This window comes from Haemorhous mexicanus, chromosome 1 (genome assembly GCF_027477595.1).
Source record: "Haemorhous mexicanus isolate bHaeMex1 chromosome 1, bHaeMex1.pri, whole genome shotgun sequence".
Taxonomy (NCBI): Eukaryota; Metazoa; Chordata; class Aves; order Passeriformes; family Fringillidae; genus Haemorhous; species Haemorhous mexicanus.
In genome coordinates this window covers 35240656-35256351 of record NC_082341.1, presented here as the reverse complement: position 1 = coordinate 35256351, position 15696 = coordinate 35240656, and the positions used below count along the sequence as shown (strand labels likewise).

The 15696-nt window shown below is 41.4% G+C and overlaps 2 protein-coding genes across 10 annotated transcripts in view; one reads left to right on the top strand and one right to left on the bottom strand.

Moving 5' to 3' along the window:
* Positions 1–433: 433 nt before the first annotated feature.
* Positions 434–10997, bottom strand: BTD (biotinidase). 9 transcript variants are annotated; one of them, XM_059845702.1, is made up of 6 exons: positions 10917–10997; positions 10515–10660; positions 8974–9047; positions 5548–5782; positions 4052–4201; positions 434–2804 (listed from the first exon to the last, which is right to left on the bottom strand). In XM_059845702.1, the coding sequence occupies exons 4-6, from the start codon at positions 5776–5778 to the stop codon at positions 1617–1619; spliced, it is 1569 nt and encodes a 522-aa protein (XP_059701685.1). In that variant the 5' UTR covers positions 5779–5782; positions 8974–9047; positions 10515–10660; positions 10917–10997; the 3' UTR covers positions 434–1616. The 9 variants fall into 9 exon arrangements, with proteins under 9 accessions (XP_059701685.1, XP_059701702.1, XP_059701693.1 ...); XM_059845719.1 differs by lacking the exon at positions 8974–9047; XM_059845710.1 differs by lacking the exons at positions 10515–10660; positions 10917–10997 and adding an exon at positions 10309–10345.
* HACL1 (2-hydroxyacyl-CoA lyase 1) overlaps positions 10074–15696 on the top strand; it is a 20494-nt gene continuing 14871 nt past the window's right edge. Inside the window, exons 1-4 of the mRNA XM_059845668.1 lie at positions 10074–10230; positions 11171–11275; positions 14243–14283; positions 14836–14916. Of these exons, the coding sequence (XP_059701651.1) occupies positions 10174–10230; positions 11171–11275; positions 14243–14283; positions 14836–14916 (284 nt within the window). The 5' untranslated portion in view covers positions 10074–10173. The remainder of the gene's footprint in view (positions 10231–11170; positions 11276–14242; positions 14284–14835; positions 14917–15696) is intronic.

The following is a 15696-nucleotide window of genomic DNA, read 5'->3' as shown; positions in this document are numbered from 1 at the left end:
TTTATGCCTAATGAGATACAGACATTCCCCTCTCCATATTTCTGTCCAGTGTATGCTGCAGGATACACAAACCTGGTGTGCTGCTGTATCAGAGTGGTGTTCAACAGGGGCCTGACTCACAGGGATACAGACTGGAGAAGGAAGGTTTGATAGAGGCCAAGATCTTCCATAATTATACACTAATTCTGCCTAAATATCTAAGAAACCCCAAGGTAGAAATTCAGCAGGTTTTTAGTTGGTTTGCTTTCTGAAACCAGAAAGTGAATTCATTTGAAGCAGGAGTTGATTGAGCACCTCTCAGGACTGATCCATGTAGCTGTGGTGGTTTCAGTTTGAACCAACTCAGACCACCAGAGCAAAGAGAGACACAGCTCTCCTGTCTCCTGTGCTCTGCTCCTCAGCCTGAGTAACAGAGCAGCTGGAACACAAGGACTCACCAAAGGAACAGTTGTGTTTATTCCATTACTCAACAGCCATCACCCAGATGAAGTCATAACAGCCAATAAGACCCCATAAAATTGTAATGGTTGAGAATACATTAACTTGTCTGAATGTAACCCCAAATTAATAACCTTTGAATATTCTCTTCCCAGCTTCTTCACTGCAGTAGAACAGCTACAGCACTTAATCTAGTTATTGCTCTGGAAATAAAATGGTGTGTTTTACTCAGCAGCACAAACCTGCCATCTGGCACATGAAGCATTGATGCAAAATCCTTGCTGTCCCACCGCTTATTATGTGCTTTTCATAACTCCTCTTGAATAAATTCATGAACAGCGTGTAAGATGCCTTAAAGTCAAAACAGTCTTAAATGACTGTTCTTTTAAAGAGGGAAGTTAAAATACTCAAACAGTACATAACATGGCCACTGATATTCAATGCTGATGTTTTCTTTGAATACAATTTCTTGTGAATTGTGTCTTGCTGCAGTCTAGGTTTTCACAGTCACTGATATCCTGTTCCCCAGATTAGCTATTCTGTAAATGTTTACAACTGTAACATTTAGTTAAATGTGTAACAGGATTACAGATACCCAAGTGTCCATGGTAATGATTTCAGCTGGAAGTTTTTGACTCTTAAGAAAAAAAACAATCATGGCACCCTAACCAGAGATCAAAACCTCAGCACATAAAAGCTACATGTGTCTATACCGACATGATCTTGTCCATGTTATGCACAATATTTGTGTCTTCCTTCCCTTTCTTTTGTTTGTTTTTTCTTTCTGTTTTGGTTTTTTTTGTTTTGTTTTGTTTTTCTTGCAATAGTTTTCCATTCTATTAATTTCCATACTCCCAGCCAGGACCCCCAAAAACCAAAGGATTAAATTAAAAGGGAACAAATTCAATTGAAATGAGAAGTGTTATTTTCTGGTATAAATCATCTCACCAGATCACAGCAAGCCTTTACCTTGGCAAAGCAGTTCTTTCAGTCCTGGTAGGACGTAAGCCACCAAGGTACAGACTGTACAGCCATTATTTCAAATGTGGGACCTAATCAAGCAGTGATGGGACAAACACACCTGAACCTCTAGCAAATATAGATATTTAACAACTTCTGTTAAGATACAGACTCTGAACATACGGGCAGTTGTTTTCTGACTCAGTCAAGTATCTGTGCTAGTCCTTTTCATACCATCGTCCATAGAGAGCAGCTGTCAGGAGGCCAGCAGATGTTCTATTTTTGCTGAGGAAATAGTGGTTGTTTTTCCAGCCCATGTGATCAGCAAAGTCCAAGGTAATGCCAGATGTCAGCAGCAAAGGAAAGATGTAAGGGGTGCTCATATTTGCCCATAGCTGGAAATCTATCAGAGCAGTGGCATCTGTGACCTCCTGTCCACAAGTGCTAAAGCTGAGACCACCACACTTCACCAAGGCACAGGCCTGGACATAGTATGTGCCATGCACTGTGTGGAGCCCATCAAAAACTCCCAAAGCATATAATTCATCAGTTAGAACAGCTCTCTGATAGTTTAAGTAACAACAAAGGCTATTGGCACAAACCTGGAGCTCTCCTTTTTCCCCCCATAAAGGGACAAAAGTGAAGTTGTCATACATCATTTCTGCATAAAAGAAAGGAGGTGACTGTTCCTTTCCTTTTTCTTTTTCAGACACTCTGCCAGGAGTCTCTTGCTCCTTAAAGCAAACTTCATCATCCAGTGAGGTGCTTGTAGAAGTCCTGCATGAGTCATGTAAGTTCTCTCTAAATCTTTCATTACTCTCTAAATTGGTTTTATAATCTGTAGTAATCACAGGAATTTCTGCTACTATGAGCTTGCCACCATAACTTTCCATGTTGTGATAGATGAACGATTTGACTGGAGTGTATATGCCACTCCCTGTCATGCCTAAGGTAGGGTGGTGGATGTTGGCTGCTAAAATATTGACATTGAAAGCTGTCGAAAAAGCTTGTTGGAACTCTACAGCAGACAAAAGAGGGAGCTGGTTCATCCAGGCAGTTGGATAAACAATTTGCTTCAAATTGTATTGTGTGATGAGGCTCACTGCAGGCTCAAAAAAGAGTATATCAAAGCAAGTGAACATGCCAAACTTGCCAGCAAAAGGGGTGTCAAAGAACGCATAGTCTGGCTCTGCAGGGGTGTCGAAGGCGTACTCGAAGTACAGGTTGTGTTTGCGGTACGTGGCCAGCAGCGCGCCGTCCGCGCCGAACGCCACGTTGGTGTTGAACTGGAACCGCCCGTCCGACGGGCACCGAGGCTCCGAGCGCTCGCACGGCTGCTTGCTCCCCAAGTTGGCCACGAGGAATATCTTGTTCTTCAGAGCCATGCAGCTCAGGCGCTGAACGACCTGCAGAACAGCATGGAGAAATGCGAGCGCTTCAGAATGTGGTGGAGTAAGTTTTACTTAAGCACCTAGGACCTGTTTAATATTAATTTGGAAATTCAAAATTGAACACATTTAACCATATCTGTAAAACTGAAAAGCACTGATGATTTTGTGACAAGAGCTACTGGAACCAGTAGATTTGTAGGCAAAAAGTTATTTCAGATATTTATTTTAAAACAACTCTGAAAAAAATTGTCTAAGTTTTATTTCCTCAGAAGGAAGTAAGTAAATAAATCTATTCCAAGGGTGTTAATTTTCAGAAACTTGTGACTTTTAGGAGCACCAATGGCTTTAAAACACTGTATTTCAACTGAAAACTTTGCCAAGGCAGCACAACTGATCTGTGTGTGCTTTTAGAACAGCAAATGTCTAATAATGATCATCTGCACCTGGATGCTTTTACTATACATTTTTAAAAAGCAATTACTACCTACTACTTAGAGAAGCAATGATGGAAAGGGATAGACCTTGCATATTACAGCAAAGAAACAGAAAATGTTGCAGACCACAGTATTAATGGAATATTTCTTCCATAACACAGAGTGCTGTATCTAAGACAGACATTGCAATCTCCAAACAGCATCTGAATGGCAAACTAACCTCTTGCTTGCTTGGCCATGATCATTGGCCTGTATTTACTGAGCATGGTTATTTTCAGTTCAGGTCCAGAACAGTCAGTGATAATACTATTTTTGTAACATCCAGGTCATATCTTATGTAATTATGATTGGTCCTTGCCAAGCTGTGACTTCTATTACCTTCTAGCAGGTAAGTCCTGTTACTTGTGCTAATCATTTGACAATGATTGCTGAGTCAGAATGCTGTGGTGTCATTAAGTCATTAAAGCCAAATAACGAGAAAGCACCAAAAGGGAAGACACTACTGTCTTGTTTTATATAAAACAATGTTGTTCAAACTGAAACCACAAAGAACGGATCTTAAAAGAGAGCAGTTACCATTTCAGAGGTTGGGGAGGAGGAGATGACAAATCCAGATGGCTCATACACAACTGATCTCCTTGCACGTATGGATCTAAACCCTCCACTGCTAAGAATGAAACCGGCAGAGCTTGAGCATCCATGAAAACAGAATCTGGTACTAGGAGTTGTTAAACTTCTTGATTACTTCCCTAAGCAAACCAACTTGAACTACTTCCCACTTGGAGCATTCAGTTATCCCACCCCTGCAGGCATCACCCCTACATTTACCTCTGTGTCATTGTACAAATAGGGCTCTCTGCAGGGATTCCACTTCCCAGAGTGTGAATGCGGAACGAAATCCAAGTAAGGGTAAATGGAGCTTCTGGTGAAGTTGAAGCCATGGATTCCATCTTCAGGAAAAACAATGATCTGCGCCCCCTGCACGTAAAACAAAGGCACATTTTGGGGGGGATCTCATGGGTAAAAAGAGTTAAAGTTAAGGATAACCCAATTATGTCCAATTTCTTACCAAAGGTATCCTGCCTTCACACAAGTTAAGAGAATGTCATCATTCAGGTTAAAGACTGATGATGTTAAAATTTGTCTTAATTTTTTTATCAGAATTATGCTACTTGAAGATACACTTTGTCAAAGGTGCAGCATCACTTAATTAATTAGGTATTGGGTGATCTACAGCTCCCTGAATTTTTCCAAAGGAAATACAGACTGACAGACGCATGAAGAGACATCTCTAAATCCCATTATAATATAGGGTTGGACAGGGAGTGTTGATTTCAGAAACAGCTTCACTGTGGAAGCCATGCACAGTCTGGTAGAAATGTAGCCATGCCAGAGGCTCTGCCTGCAATTCGGGGAGATCTGAATTGTTCCTAAAAATTAGGTGGATTCTTCTTAAATCAGACACAGCACCAGTCACTCAACTTCCTGTTAGTGTTCAAAAGTCAGCCCAAACGTGTTATCAATGTGGCTTTTGGATAATTTTGTGTCTTGGGTGCAGGGCTGCATAAAAATTGCTATTATGCTTCTGCCCAATCATCTGAACTTCTCAAAAAAAAAAAACGTTTTCAAATGATATAAAAATTATTCTCTCCCAGAACAACAGATCTCTGAAAATTGCAAGTCAGTTCTTCTCTGTGTAGGGCCAGTAACACTTGCTTCCTGTCACTAGAACCAGCCTGGGTTTTCTTGGGAGGGGCGGAAAGAGGGCTGCGCCTAAGTACAGCTGGCAATACTAGTCTCTCTCCTCTAAATATATTTAGACAGAGAACCATTCCATGGTGGGAGGGAGAAAGGAATGGAAAATTTTAGTTCCACAAAGCTGTTAAAAGCAGAACATTCATTTCCAAAGCATTTGACTTCTTTAGTTTTTAGAAACATTCAGGAATTTCCATTGAGAGCACTGGAATAAAACCAAACCCAAGACAGCTGCCAGCAAGACAAACTTTCAAGGAAACCCTTCCATTTAAGAAAACAGAAAGGAGCTAGGTATTCAGACCAAAATAGAAAATTAATTTCCCTATACTAAATAACAATGGGCGTGTTTTTCCAAGCTTGGAATAGCCCAAGTCAGGCGGGATGCTAATTGGCCTGCTTCTTTTTCAGAGCTGCTGGCAGGTCAGATCGTCTGAGAGCCCAGACCATAGTTATGGATATAAATATGGCTTCAGTTGCCTGGGAACACAAATGTGAAAGATTATCTTCAAATAGCACTTCCTCTATATATACCCAGGGCACACACAAGTGCTGCCTGGAGCTGGGCATACCTGCCTGGCAGCAGCCAGCACTTGCTGCTCATAGATGTCGAGGTTCCTGCCCATGAGCTCCAGCGCAGAGCGTCGATCCACCGGCGCCGCCGGGTTCGGGCTCAGGATGGACTCGTGCTCATACACGGCTGCCACGTAGTGCCCCTCCCTCCTCACTCTTCCTGAGACCTCTTGGTAGAAGAGAAAGCAGATGAGCAGCCTCCAGCACAGAGCCACCATGGTGAATGCCATAAATCTAGAAGAAAAAAACCCAGACAGGTGGGGTGGGGGAGCTTGAGAAAAGTATCATGCCAGGAATTTAAATTTACAATTAAGTGTGCATGGTAACTGAAGCTCTCAGCAGTGTGGTGCTTTTAAGTTCCTGGATGACACGTGCATGTTGTTTCTAAACCTTAAATCCATCTACACTGGTGCTTTAAACAAGTGTGTCCTGTTCAAAAGCATTTAAGCTTCATATGTAGTTCTAGTGATCTCCTTGCTTGGCTTCCCTTTATAATTAACATTCATTTATAGATCATTTCACCGTATACCAAAACATCTTTGAGAAAAGTTTAAAGCAGCTCACAAATTTGCAGTTCCTCCCCCATTCAGTGACAGGAGATGTACTTAAAAGTAGCATTTCCTATAAGTACTTGGAGACTAGTATTTAGCAGTCAAGCAGAAATATCAACACTGAAATTGCCAAGAGAATTACACCAGACAATACTTCTGCATCTATCATGAAAATGCCTCTCCTAATGGATTCAGAATTCACTGTATTCTAACTCCACATATGAAATAGGCAAATATTTCTTCTACAGTGCAGCTTTTTTGAACACTTATAAAAATGTTGAGTGCAATTCAGATCTGCATTCCTCCCACATAATGCAGTAATGTAAGTAAGTTTAAAAATGCTTTCATAGTAACAAAATAAATCAAAAAATCTATACCAAATGAAGAAAAATTGCATTAGTTAGCTTTTCTTAGAAAAAAATGAAGAATTATTGAGTCTGGAAGGCTGGGGCACTCTGCAATATGGACTCCCCATGCAACCTTTTGACTTCCCAAGTCAGGAAAGGACTTAGAACAAGGACTGACACAGTCAATGGTTGTGCAACACTTCAGAAAGACTATAGAAATGCCTTTTTATGCAGAATTATTCTCACAACATGAGAATTCTGTATTTGTCACTAGTATCATTAAGCAATTAAATCTCTAATATCAGTGAAGTTGAAAGAGCGTGCAGGAGAGATTACTGGTGCTATATATTGATACCTCTAAGTTCTGTTACTGATTTTTTAATTGTATTTGTTGTCTGGGAACTCATATCAAAAAAAAAAAAAGTTCCAAAACACTTTTAGTGCCCTTCAGTCTTTGTGACTTACAGCTCCCTGAATTTTTCCAAAGCAAATAAAGACTGACAGACACATGCATGAAGAGACTTCTCTAAAGCTCACCAGGAAAAAAAGATCAATTCTAAACTAATTACAGTCTTATTTTTATTCATGTCCTAATAAATGTAGCTTTGTATCTAAAAAAAAAGAAAGTCTATGGCAAGTTAACTGAAAATATCTCTTTGCTTGAATTCCAGGATGGAAAGCAGCTAATAACTATCCTCAATACTGCCTTTTTTTTCCCTAAACACCAACTGTTTAGTACCTAACAATGAGCAAATGGAAAAAGCATTACGTAGGACAGCAAAATTATATAACCTTGGTGCCTGTGGTAGCCAGAAGAATTCTTTGCTCAACCAAAAGGTCTTACCATGTAATAGTAACACTTCTAAGGGTAAAGGAGTAACTTAGCTGTTCAATGCTACTAAGCTCAACTACATATTTGTATTTCCTTGAGCTTTAATTAGCCAATGTGTCCATACATGCATGCCTTCAAGGGAAAATTTATTTAAAGTGTGATGAAAACAGAACAAAACCTTGGCCTCTCTGTAATCAGATGGATTAAAGACACTGCATTTATGTAAACAGCTTTGAAAAGTGATGTATGACAAGCTATCACTGCTATTCTGCATGTTGAGGAAAACATTTGGTACTTTTGGGGGGTGATTTGGCAGTGCATGCCAAGAATGGAGGGGCCTCCTTGTCCTGTGCAGCTCAGCTTTGCAACTGAAATACCAAAGCACATGTGAAGATATAAAGCAGTAGCACGAGGAGGGAGTTCAGGGGCGAGAAACCTCTCACAATTAAGGAACATACTGAAAATAAACAAGCTGTGCTGCACTTCGCTGACAAAACTTTCTTTTCTATTTCTTGTCACCCCTTCAAAGCCAAAATGCCTATTTAGGCCAGGAATGGGTTCTAGTCAGCTGCTCCTTAAAGTCAACTAAGATGTAATTAGAATTCATCATTACTAGTGATGGAAAAAGCTGGAGAGTTTCAGATCACGAGATGGAATTGCTATGCATTAGAAAAACTGCCTTTTTTAAAAGCCAAACACACTTATAAAAAAAATTAACAGGTAATGAGCCTCTACAAAATGTTGCATTTCAAAAACATGCTTGGAGAGGTCTTATTTTTCTACCACGTTTCATTTCCTGGTGGACAGAAACAGTCCTAAAAGTACTAATCTGAATCTTTAATTCATTTAGATGCACAAGAGGGTTAGCCCTGAACAAGCAACTACATAACCTCATCTGGCTGAACCTGGGGTAACTAAAATAACTAAAATAATTCCTCTGAGTCCAACCCTGAGTTGTGATTACTGCCAGTCCTACAGATGGTGGCTGAGCACTTGTGTGAGTGCTCCCTAAAGCCTTTCCCCTGTCTGACAGCTTAAACAACAGGACTCTGCTCTCTCATGGATTGCTTCTACACACAGAGCCACGACAAGCCCCCAGGCTGGGTTTGGGTGTATTAAACTTTCCAGCCAAAATAAGGATACCAATAGGGTTTACTCAGCCCTTAGGCTGTTGAGATTCCAAATATGTCTCTGCCACACTCTGGATGTTTTTACTATTGGAAGATGTCACACCATCTCATAAATCTTTTCCTTGAAGAGAAGTTAATTTGCTTAGAATCTACACAGCTGTCATCTCACCTGACTTTAAATATTCATTTCCTAAAATGCTTTACAATTTTATCTCTCTTTATGTCCCTTTCCTGTGATTTATGTGGTCTTTTGCCTGACAGACAAGCTTCAGCAGGACCATGTCAGCCAAATATAAATATTTCACAGCAGTATTACTGTCATGAATCACAATATTCCAGCTGTAGTTCCCCGCAAAGGGTAAAAAGACTGGTGTCCAAGTTTGGATGCCAAATTTCCTCCCCAGTCACACTGCAGCCCATTTTCCTATTCACCTTTTCAGAACCATATGATCTCAGTGTGTTGTGAAGGAAAGCATCCAGTCACACTCTTTTCAACTTTGGAAGCTTAGAAGTCTGTCACCTCTCACCACACTTGGATGTGTACACAGACAAAAGCAACACATACCCTTCTTCTTCACACTTCTACAGCCAGAAGAATCTTGAAATTATAGAGGTAGCACAGCACTAGTCCGGGTCCTCCTGAGTGATTAATAGCAAATGCATGCTAAGCCATGCCCAACATATAGAATAGTAACATAAATAGCAACATAAACAGTAGTAATAGTAACATAAACAGTAATAATTACTAGATAAATATTCAATTTGCTATGAAAAAAATAGTGTTTTTTAGGTTGAATGATAAGCATGGATTGTGAGGTTGCTGTCATTTTGCTATATATTAAACAAGATATTTTAAAAAGACATAAAATATAGTGAAATTCAAGAGGTTTTCCACTAATACCTCCTGTCTACTGCTTTTATTGCTGCATTTTATTACAGTATTTTATAATGTAGACTTTGTGAAGGTTTTTGCTATCTATGCCATCTGTTTTGTTATCTATGTTTTTGCTATCTATGCCATCTGTTTTGTTACCCATGTTTTTTTGTTGTTTGGCGAGTGAGGGCGAATGGAGCGCTGCTATCAACAGTGGTTTGGATGGACAAACCGGGCGGTGGCAGGGACAAGTCGGACCGTGAGGCGAGGACATGCCGTCACCTGTGTCACCTCAGCGACACGTCCCGCGAAGAGCAGAGCCGGGCAGAGAGGCGTGCGCCATCCCTCAGCCGGGATTTCGGGATTGTGCCTCGCAATCCTCTGGCGCTTTCCCTGGTGCGCGCCAGCGCCGGGCACCGGCGCCTCACACAACCCCCGGACTTTGCTCCGCTCCACGTTCGCCACCTCTGACCAGCCCCACACGGCCGGAGCGCTCGGGGCGACTGCCCCGGGTACCGCGCGGCCCTGCGGCTCACCGGAGGCCACCGAAGCCGAGCCTGCAGGGATCCCTTCCCCCCTCCCGGCCAGCCCCGAGAACACCCGGCCGCCCCCGGGTCCCGCTCCCGACCCCACGCGCCGCAGGCCTCACGCTACAGGGCCTGCGCCCCGCGGCCTCTGATTGGCTGCTCGCGCTGGCCAATAGGAAGCTATCCCGGTCTCCGCCCCGCGCCGCCCGCCAGCAGAGTCAGGGGCGGGTCCCTCGGGCCCGCCCCCCTCCGCTGTCTGATTGGCCGAGCCGCCTGTCAGTCACTGCGCGCGCCCTTCGCCCCGCGTCTCGGTCCGGTCCGGCCCGTTCCAAACGGGTGGCGGAGCCGGGACAGCTGCGCCGACATGGAGGGCGAGGCGGTCAGCGGGGCGCAGCTCATCGCCCAGGCCCTCAGGGCGCAAGTAAGAGCGCGGGGCAGGGACCGGCAGCCTGCGGGCCGGGATAGCCTGCAGCGAGTGAACGTGCGCGGCCGGACTCACCGCGAGCGGCGCCGCCGCTGTCCCGGGGGCGGACGAAAGGGCTCGCCCCGCCGCTCTCTGGGAGAGAGGGAGGTTCCGCCGCACAGCCGCGGCAGCGGCCCGGCCCCCGAGCGGCGTTCCCCACGCCGACACTGATTCCCTTCTCCTGGAGAGCTTGCCCCTTTCCCGAGCCTGCCCCATTCCCGAGCTCTGCCATCCCCCGTTACCACCAAGCGATGCCGGGCCTCCTCTGCGGCTCTCCCCGTGACAGCTGGATGTGCCTCCTGCGCCTCCTTTACGGCGACGAAAACTCTGTGTTGTCACTAAACTCGAGATGCTGGCGCGGGTCTTGGGAGAAGACTTTGCGTCTGGCCTGCGAAACATGGAAAAGTGGTTCAGTTGTAATCCATACAAGCGTAGTCTTCTCCATCTCTGTGTTTCCGTGGGCAGGGTGCTTTCCCAGCCATTTCTTGGGGGCTTTTTGCCGTTAATTTTCTGTGAAATTGTGAAAGCACAAGGTGCCATGAGGCATTTTGAGAGTAGAGGAAGCTGACATACTGAGAATCAGAAAAGTGACATAGCAGGGGTGTCCCAGGTAAGAATTGCTCAGTGGAAAGCGCTAAGCACACCTTGACTGAGGCACTGAACCCTTGTCCCACTGCTTCTAGACTCCCAAAATCCAGGGCTTTCATAGCCACAGAGGGCTGAGCTACAAACATCAGCTGATGTTTGCACAGTGACCTGTAAGCTTCTCTGTGACTATATATGTTACATTTTAGTTTTAGATTGCCTGTGTAGTTAGCATGTCTGTGTTTGGTATGTGCTTATTAAAGCTGTCTTTTGGGAAAAAAACACTGACTTTTCTCAACTTTTTTCTTTATAGAATATTGAATACATGTTTGGCATTGTTGGTATTCCAGTCACTGAAATTGCAATTGCAGCCCAGGCAGTTGGAATAAAATATGTGGGAATGAGAAATGAGCAAGCTGTAAGTATATATGTGTAGTGGAACCGACCCTTTCCTTAACTGTTTTACAATGGAATGAAACCCAGTTTAAGTTTTCTTACTAGAAAAAATGTGGTCTCTGAATTTTCCTTTAAAGAACCTATACAGGAGCAGCCACTGTTATTTTGGAATAATGGAGAACATTGGTGCATTGGGTTGAGTGTTTCTTTGTGCCCTTCTTTCCCCACTTCCATTTTAAAGTGGCCTCTCCTTTTCTGCTAAGGGAATTGCATCTTCTTGCATTTAAAAATGCCATTCTCCAATGAGGGAGCAAGGATAGGAGAAAAAAAAAAAAATAAAGACAGCACGTGATGGAGAACAAAAAAAATATAAGTTATCTCCTTCAAGTGACATACTGTCAGATATTATCTGCCAGGTTTTGAGATGCTCCTCCAGAGCTTTTTTGGTTTTATGTAGCTTTCTACACACTTCCCAATATTATCATTCTTACTCCAACTGGTAGTATTTTAGTTCTTTTTAGGACTTTATTACCTGCTCCTTTTCTTTTTTCCCCCTGTGTGGTGTTCTTAAGTGCCCAAAGATGAAAGTTTTCCTGTTGACTTATAAACTTGTTCTGACAATTTAAATAATTCTAGGTTTTTTCCTTAGCTGTGTTTTAAAAGCTCACAGAACAGCAAACCATAGAAAGTAATAATGCTTCCAAGTGCCCAAAATCAACCATGAACATATACCTAGACTCACTTATTTTTGTATATTTCAGCTTTATTGTGTAGGTGTCAGAAATTAAAGGGCCAAGCTCCTCAGCATTTTAGTGCTATGCTGCTAGTTCTGCATTTGTTTGCTTTCCCACAGTAGTAACTCTTTAATCTCAGTAGTTTCTTGGGTAATCTGAGGTTGAAGATAACCTTGGGCTTATATGTTGTTTTGAAGGGTTGCTGCACAGGATGGGGAGCTGGCTGCTGAACTGGTGGCTGAGGCACCAGCAACTTCCCATATCTGATCTACAGCAGTTGCCAGTTTTCCTTAATTTATGTAATTCATAATCTTTAGGATTGTCCCAGTCCTCAACACAGTCTTGTTACAGTACTTCTTCTAAATCAGGTGGTTGTGAGCTGTGTGTTTTTGCTGTCTGATCCTTACATTGTTCTATTGGAATGTGAGAATCTAGAAGAATGCATGTCTCTATGGAAAATCTGTAACATGAGAGAGGCAAACATATACAAACATATTTAAGAGGTGTATTTGAGTCTTTGAAGAACTGGGAATTCAGCACAATCTTTATGTTCCTGTAGGCCATTTAGCAAATATTCTAGTTTTACCTGTGGTTACTAACATGATTAAAATTAATTTCCTCCTGTGTCTAATTAACAGAGAAGATTGCTTTGCACTGCCAAATGAGATGTTGTTCTATTTATTAGTCTTTACTAGATGAAGGAGGCAAAAAACATTCTGCTGATTAATTATGAGCTGCTTTTGTTAGTAGAATAAAAACAGCACAAAGACTGTTTTAAGGTCAAAATGTCAGGATTTCTCTTCTTTGGGGAGTTGAAAAGGATGAATGAAGCTGCATCTTGTAGTGAGTTTTGGTTTGTTCTTTATCCTCAGTGAATAATAGAGTAGTTTCTTGGCAAAGGGTGAAAGGTTATGTATAGAATATTCAAGATATACTCTATATATATATATATATATATATATATATATATATATATATATATACTTTTAAATGTCTCAGTTGTGTGGTCTGGCTGTGGAGGATGTGTGTAGAGCTGCCTCCTTTATTGGTGAAGGCAGCTGTATTTTATACATGGAAAATTAGGGATTTTTTTTTAACCAGGGGTTGAGTTTCTACCTCATTTCTAGGCCAGATGTAGCAAAAGGATTTCCTTGTAAAAGTGATAAAATTTTAATTAGTAGTGTTCATAGGAAATAGGGCCCATAAACAAGTTAAAACACAATAAAATCTCATTATGAGATAATAATCAAGCAATGTACTTGCTGGTTGGCATCCTTATGCTCTTATTCTGTCCAGGACAGTGGTGGAGTCACTATCCCTGGAGTTGTTCAAAAACAACTGGATGTGGCACTTAGTGCCATGGTCCAGTTGACAAGATGGTGATTGGTCACAGGTTGGACTCAGTGATCTTGGAGGTCATTTCCAACCTTAATAATTCTGTAAAAAGCTTATGAAAGTGCAGAATAGAAACACCTGAGGGAAGCGTGAAGCTAAAAGTAGCACTACCAATCCCCATAAGCCGTTCTCCTGTGGCCTCTGACCTAGTGAAGTTTGCCAGAGGCAGCTCACCAGCACCCACATGCCCTTTGAACAGTGAAAACTGTGTTGCAACTTCACAGGGTGATGTGTTTTTTGTATCTCTCCTTGGGTAATTAGTGACTGTTGCAGTTGTTTTCAAGACTGATAACTCAGAGCTCAATTCTAAACTTCAAAACCCCCTTTACGTTTATTTGTTAACAAAACACATTGTTTATGTTAGTTCTTAATCTATAATAATAATTAGCACGACATATTCAAAGCAATCTCTTGATATTTGTATCCTAAATTAGTTGTGAGCATATAATATGCTGGAGTTGGTGCATCTGTGAAGGGAGTCAGGCTCTAAGCAGTGGAAAGCAGAAGTTTCATGTTTTGTTCTATTTATTTTTTCCCCCTGGTTTTAGTTGGGTTTTTTTGATCTGGTTGATTTTTTTCTTTTTCAAATCCTAAATAATCCTAATGTAATATCTTGTGACAAAAGGAGACTGAAATGTGGAGAGAAGTGGAGAAGAGTCTTGAGATTTTTCATATTAATCTTCATGGACGCTTCTAATAATGGGAAGGGTGAAGTGGAGTTTTACTTATATTTAACTTCTTATAGTCAGGGAAGAATCTGTACCTGCTTATTTTCAGTATTTTTGTTGAAAGTTATGTACAAAATATCATTAAATGTAATAATAATAATAATGCATCATTAACTCCAATATTTTCAACAGGCTTGTTATGCTGCATCTGCTGTTGGATATTTGACTGGCAGGTATGTAAAGAGTGTGCAAAGCTGTTAAGAAATGCTCACTAGTTAAGAATTATCATTTTTTATCTCATCACCTGGAACAGCAAGTGTCTCTGCCTGAACTAAATTTCAGTAAAATTTGTGTTGAATCAGTTGCACTTCTTCCAGTGTGAGTTTTCTTAAGTAGCTGCTGATAAAGTACAGTTGAAAAAACTGCAAGCATAAGTTTACCAAATTGCATATAAACATTAGATGGCAGAGCAAATGTGATAGAAGAAGTCAGAGCTGTGGCAGGAGAAGCCTGTGTATATTGCCCACCTCTGTGTGGGTGGCACATAATTGTTCACTTGCTTTTCTAATTGGATAGATACAGCTTCATAGTTTCTGACTTCCTTGTCTACCTTTAGTCATTCATACAAATTCCTAGCCATTCATGAGTTTTGCTGACATGAGTAAAACTTTAATCTTCTATATTTCAGCACCTTACTAATTTTTGTTGATTATTTATTTGGTGTTCCCTGCGCTCACTTTCCTTTTGTCTCTTGCTCTTTTTTTCTTTTTGTATTTTCTGTGTAGACCAGGAGTGTGTCTTGTAGTGTCCGGTCCAGGCTTCTTACACGTCCTTGGTGGGATGGCAAATGCAACCATTAACTGCTGGTAATTTAACTGCATTTTTCCTTTAAAATTCCAATAATTGTGTGTTGTTGCTTGTTTCAGATGTTGAGCTCCACAGTATTTAGTATTTTAATTTTCTCATTACCCGCATGAAAGAGGAAAAAAGGAATTCTTCCTTTATCAACCTTAAAACTAATTTAGTTACATTTTTTATATTCTCATGGATAGAATTCTTGGTTTTGTCCTACTCCATTGTGTATATATTAGAAATTCTACCGGTATAGCTGGTTGTATGGATGTGTTTGAAAATGAAGTCAATATTAGCCTGTAATGCTCTCATGATCATGGACATCATCTTAAAGGTGTTTCCTAAATTTAAATTCATACTGCCTTTGAATTACTGTATTTCATATGTGAATAAATTGACAACTGCATTGTTAAAATCCCTATTTGCTCCCCACGCAGACATTTAGAGCAGTAATTAAGTATTGAATTAAATGATGTACAGAGGGATAGTATTTACTCCTATAAGCCTTCAGTGAGACGTGACAGCTTTGTCTGGTCTGCCACTAAAAGCTGTTCAGAAAGCTGTACTGAGGAATTTTGGGAAGAAGCTGTAGCAATGCCAAGCAGATGTGTTCACAGAACAGAATGTGATCCAGAGCAGTGTGAGCACTGGAACACTGAATTAGCAGTGGCTGATGGACAAGGGAAGCTCGGTAATGGGAACACTACAAATCAAGGCTGACATTTTGAAAAATGTCCTCTAGTGTTCAAATTATTTTTTTAAAAAATGAGTTATTGACTAAAGTTTTGCTGTCA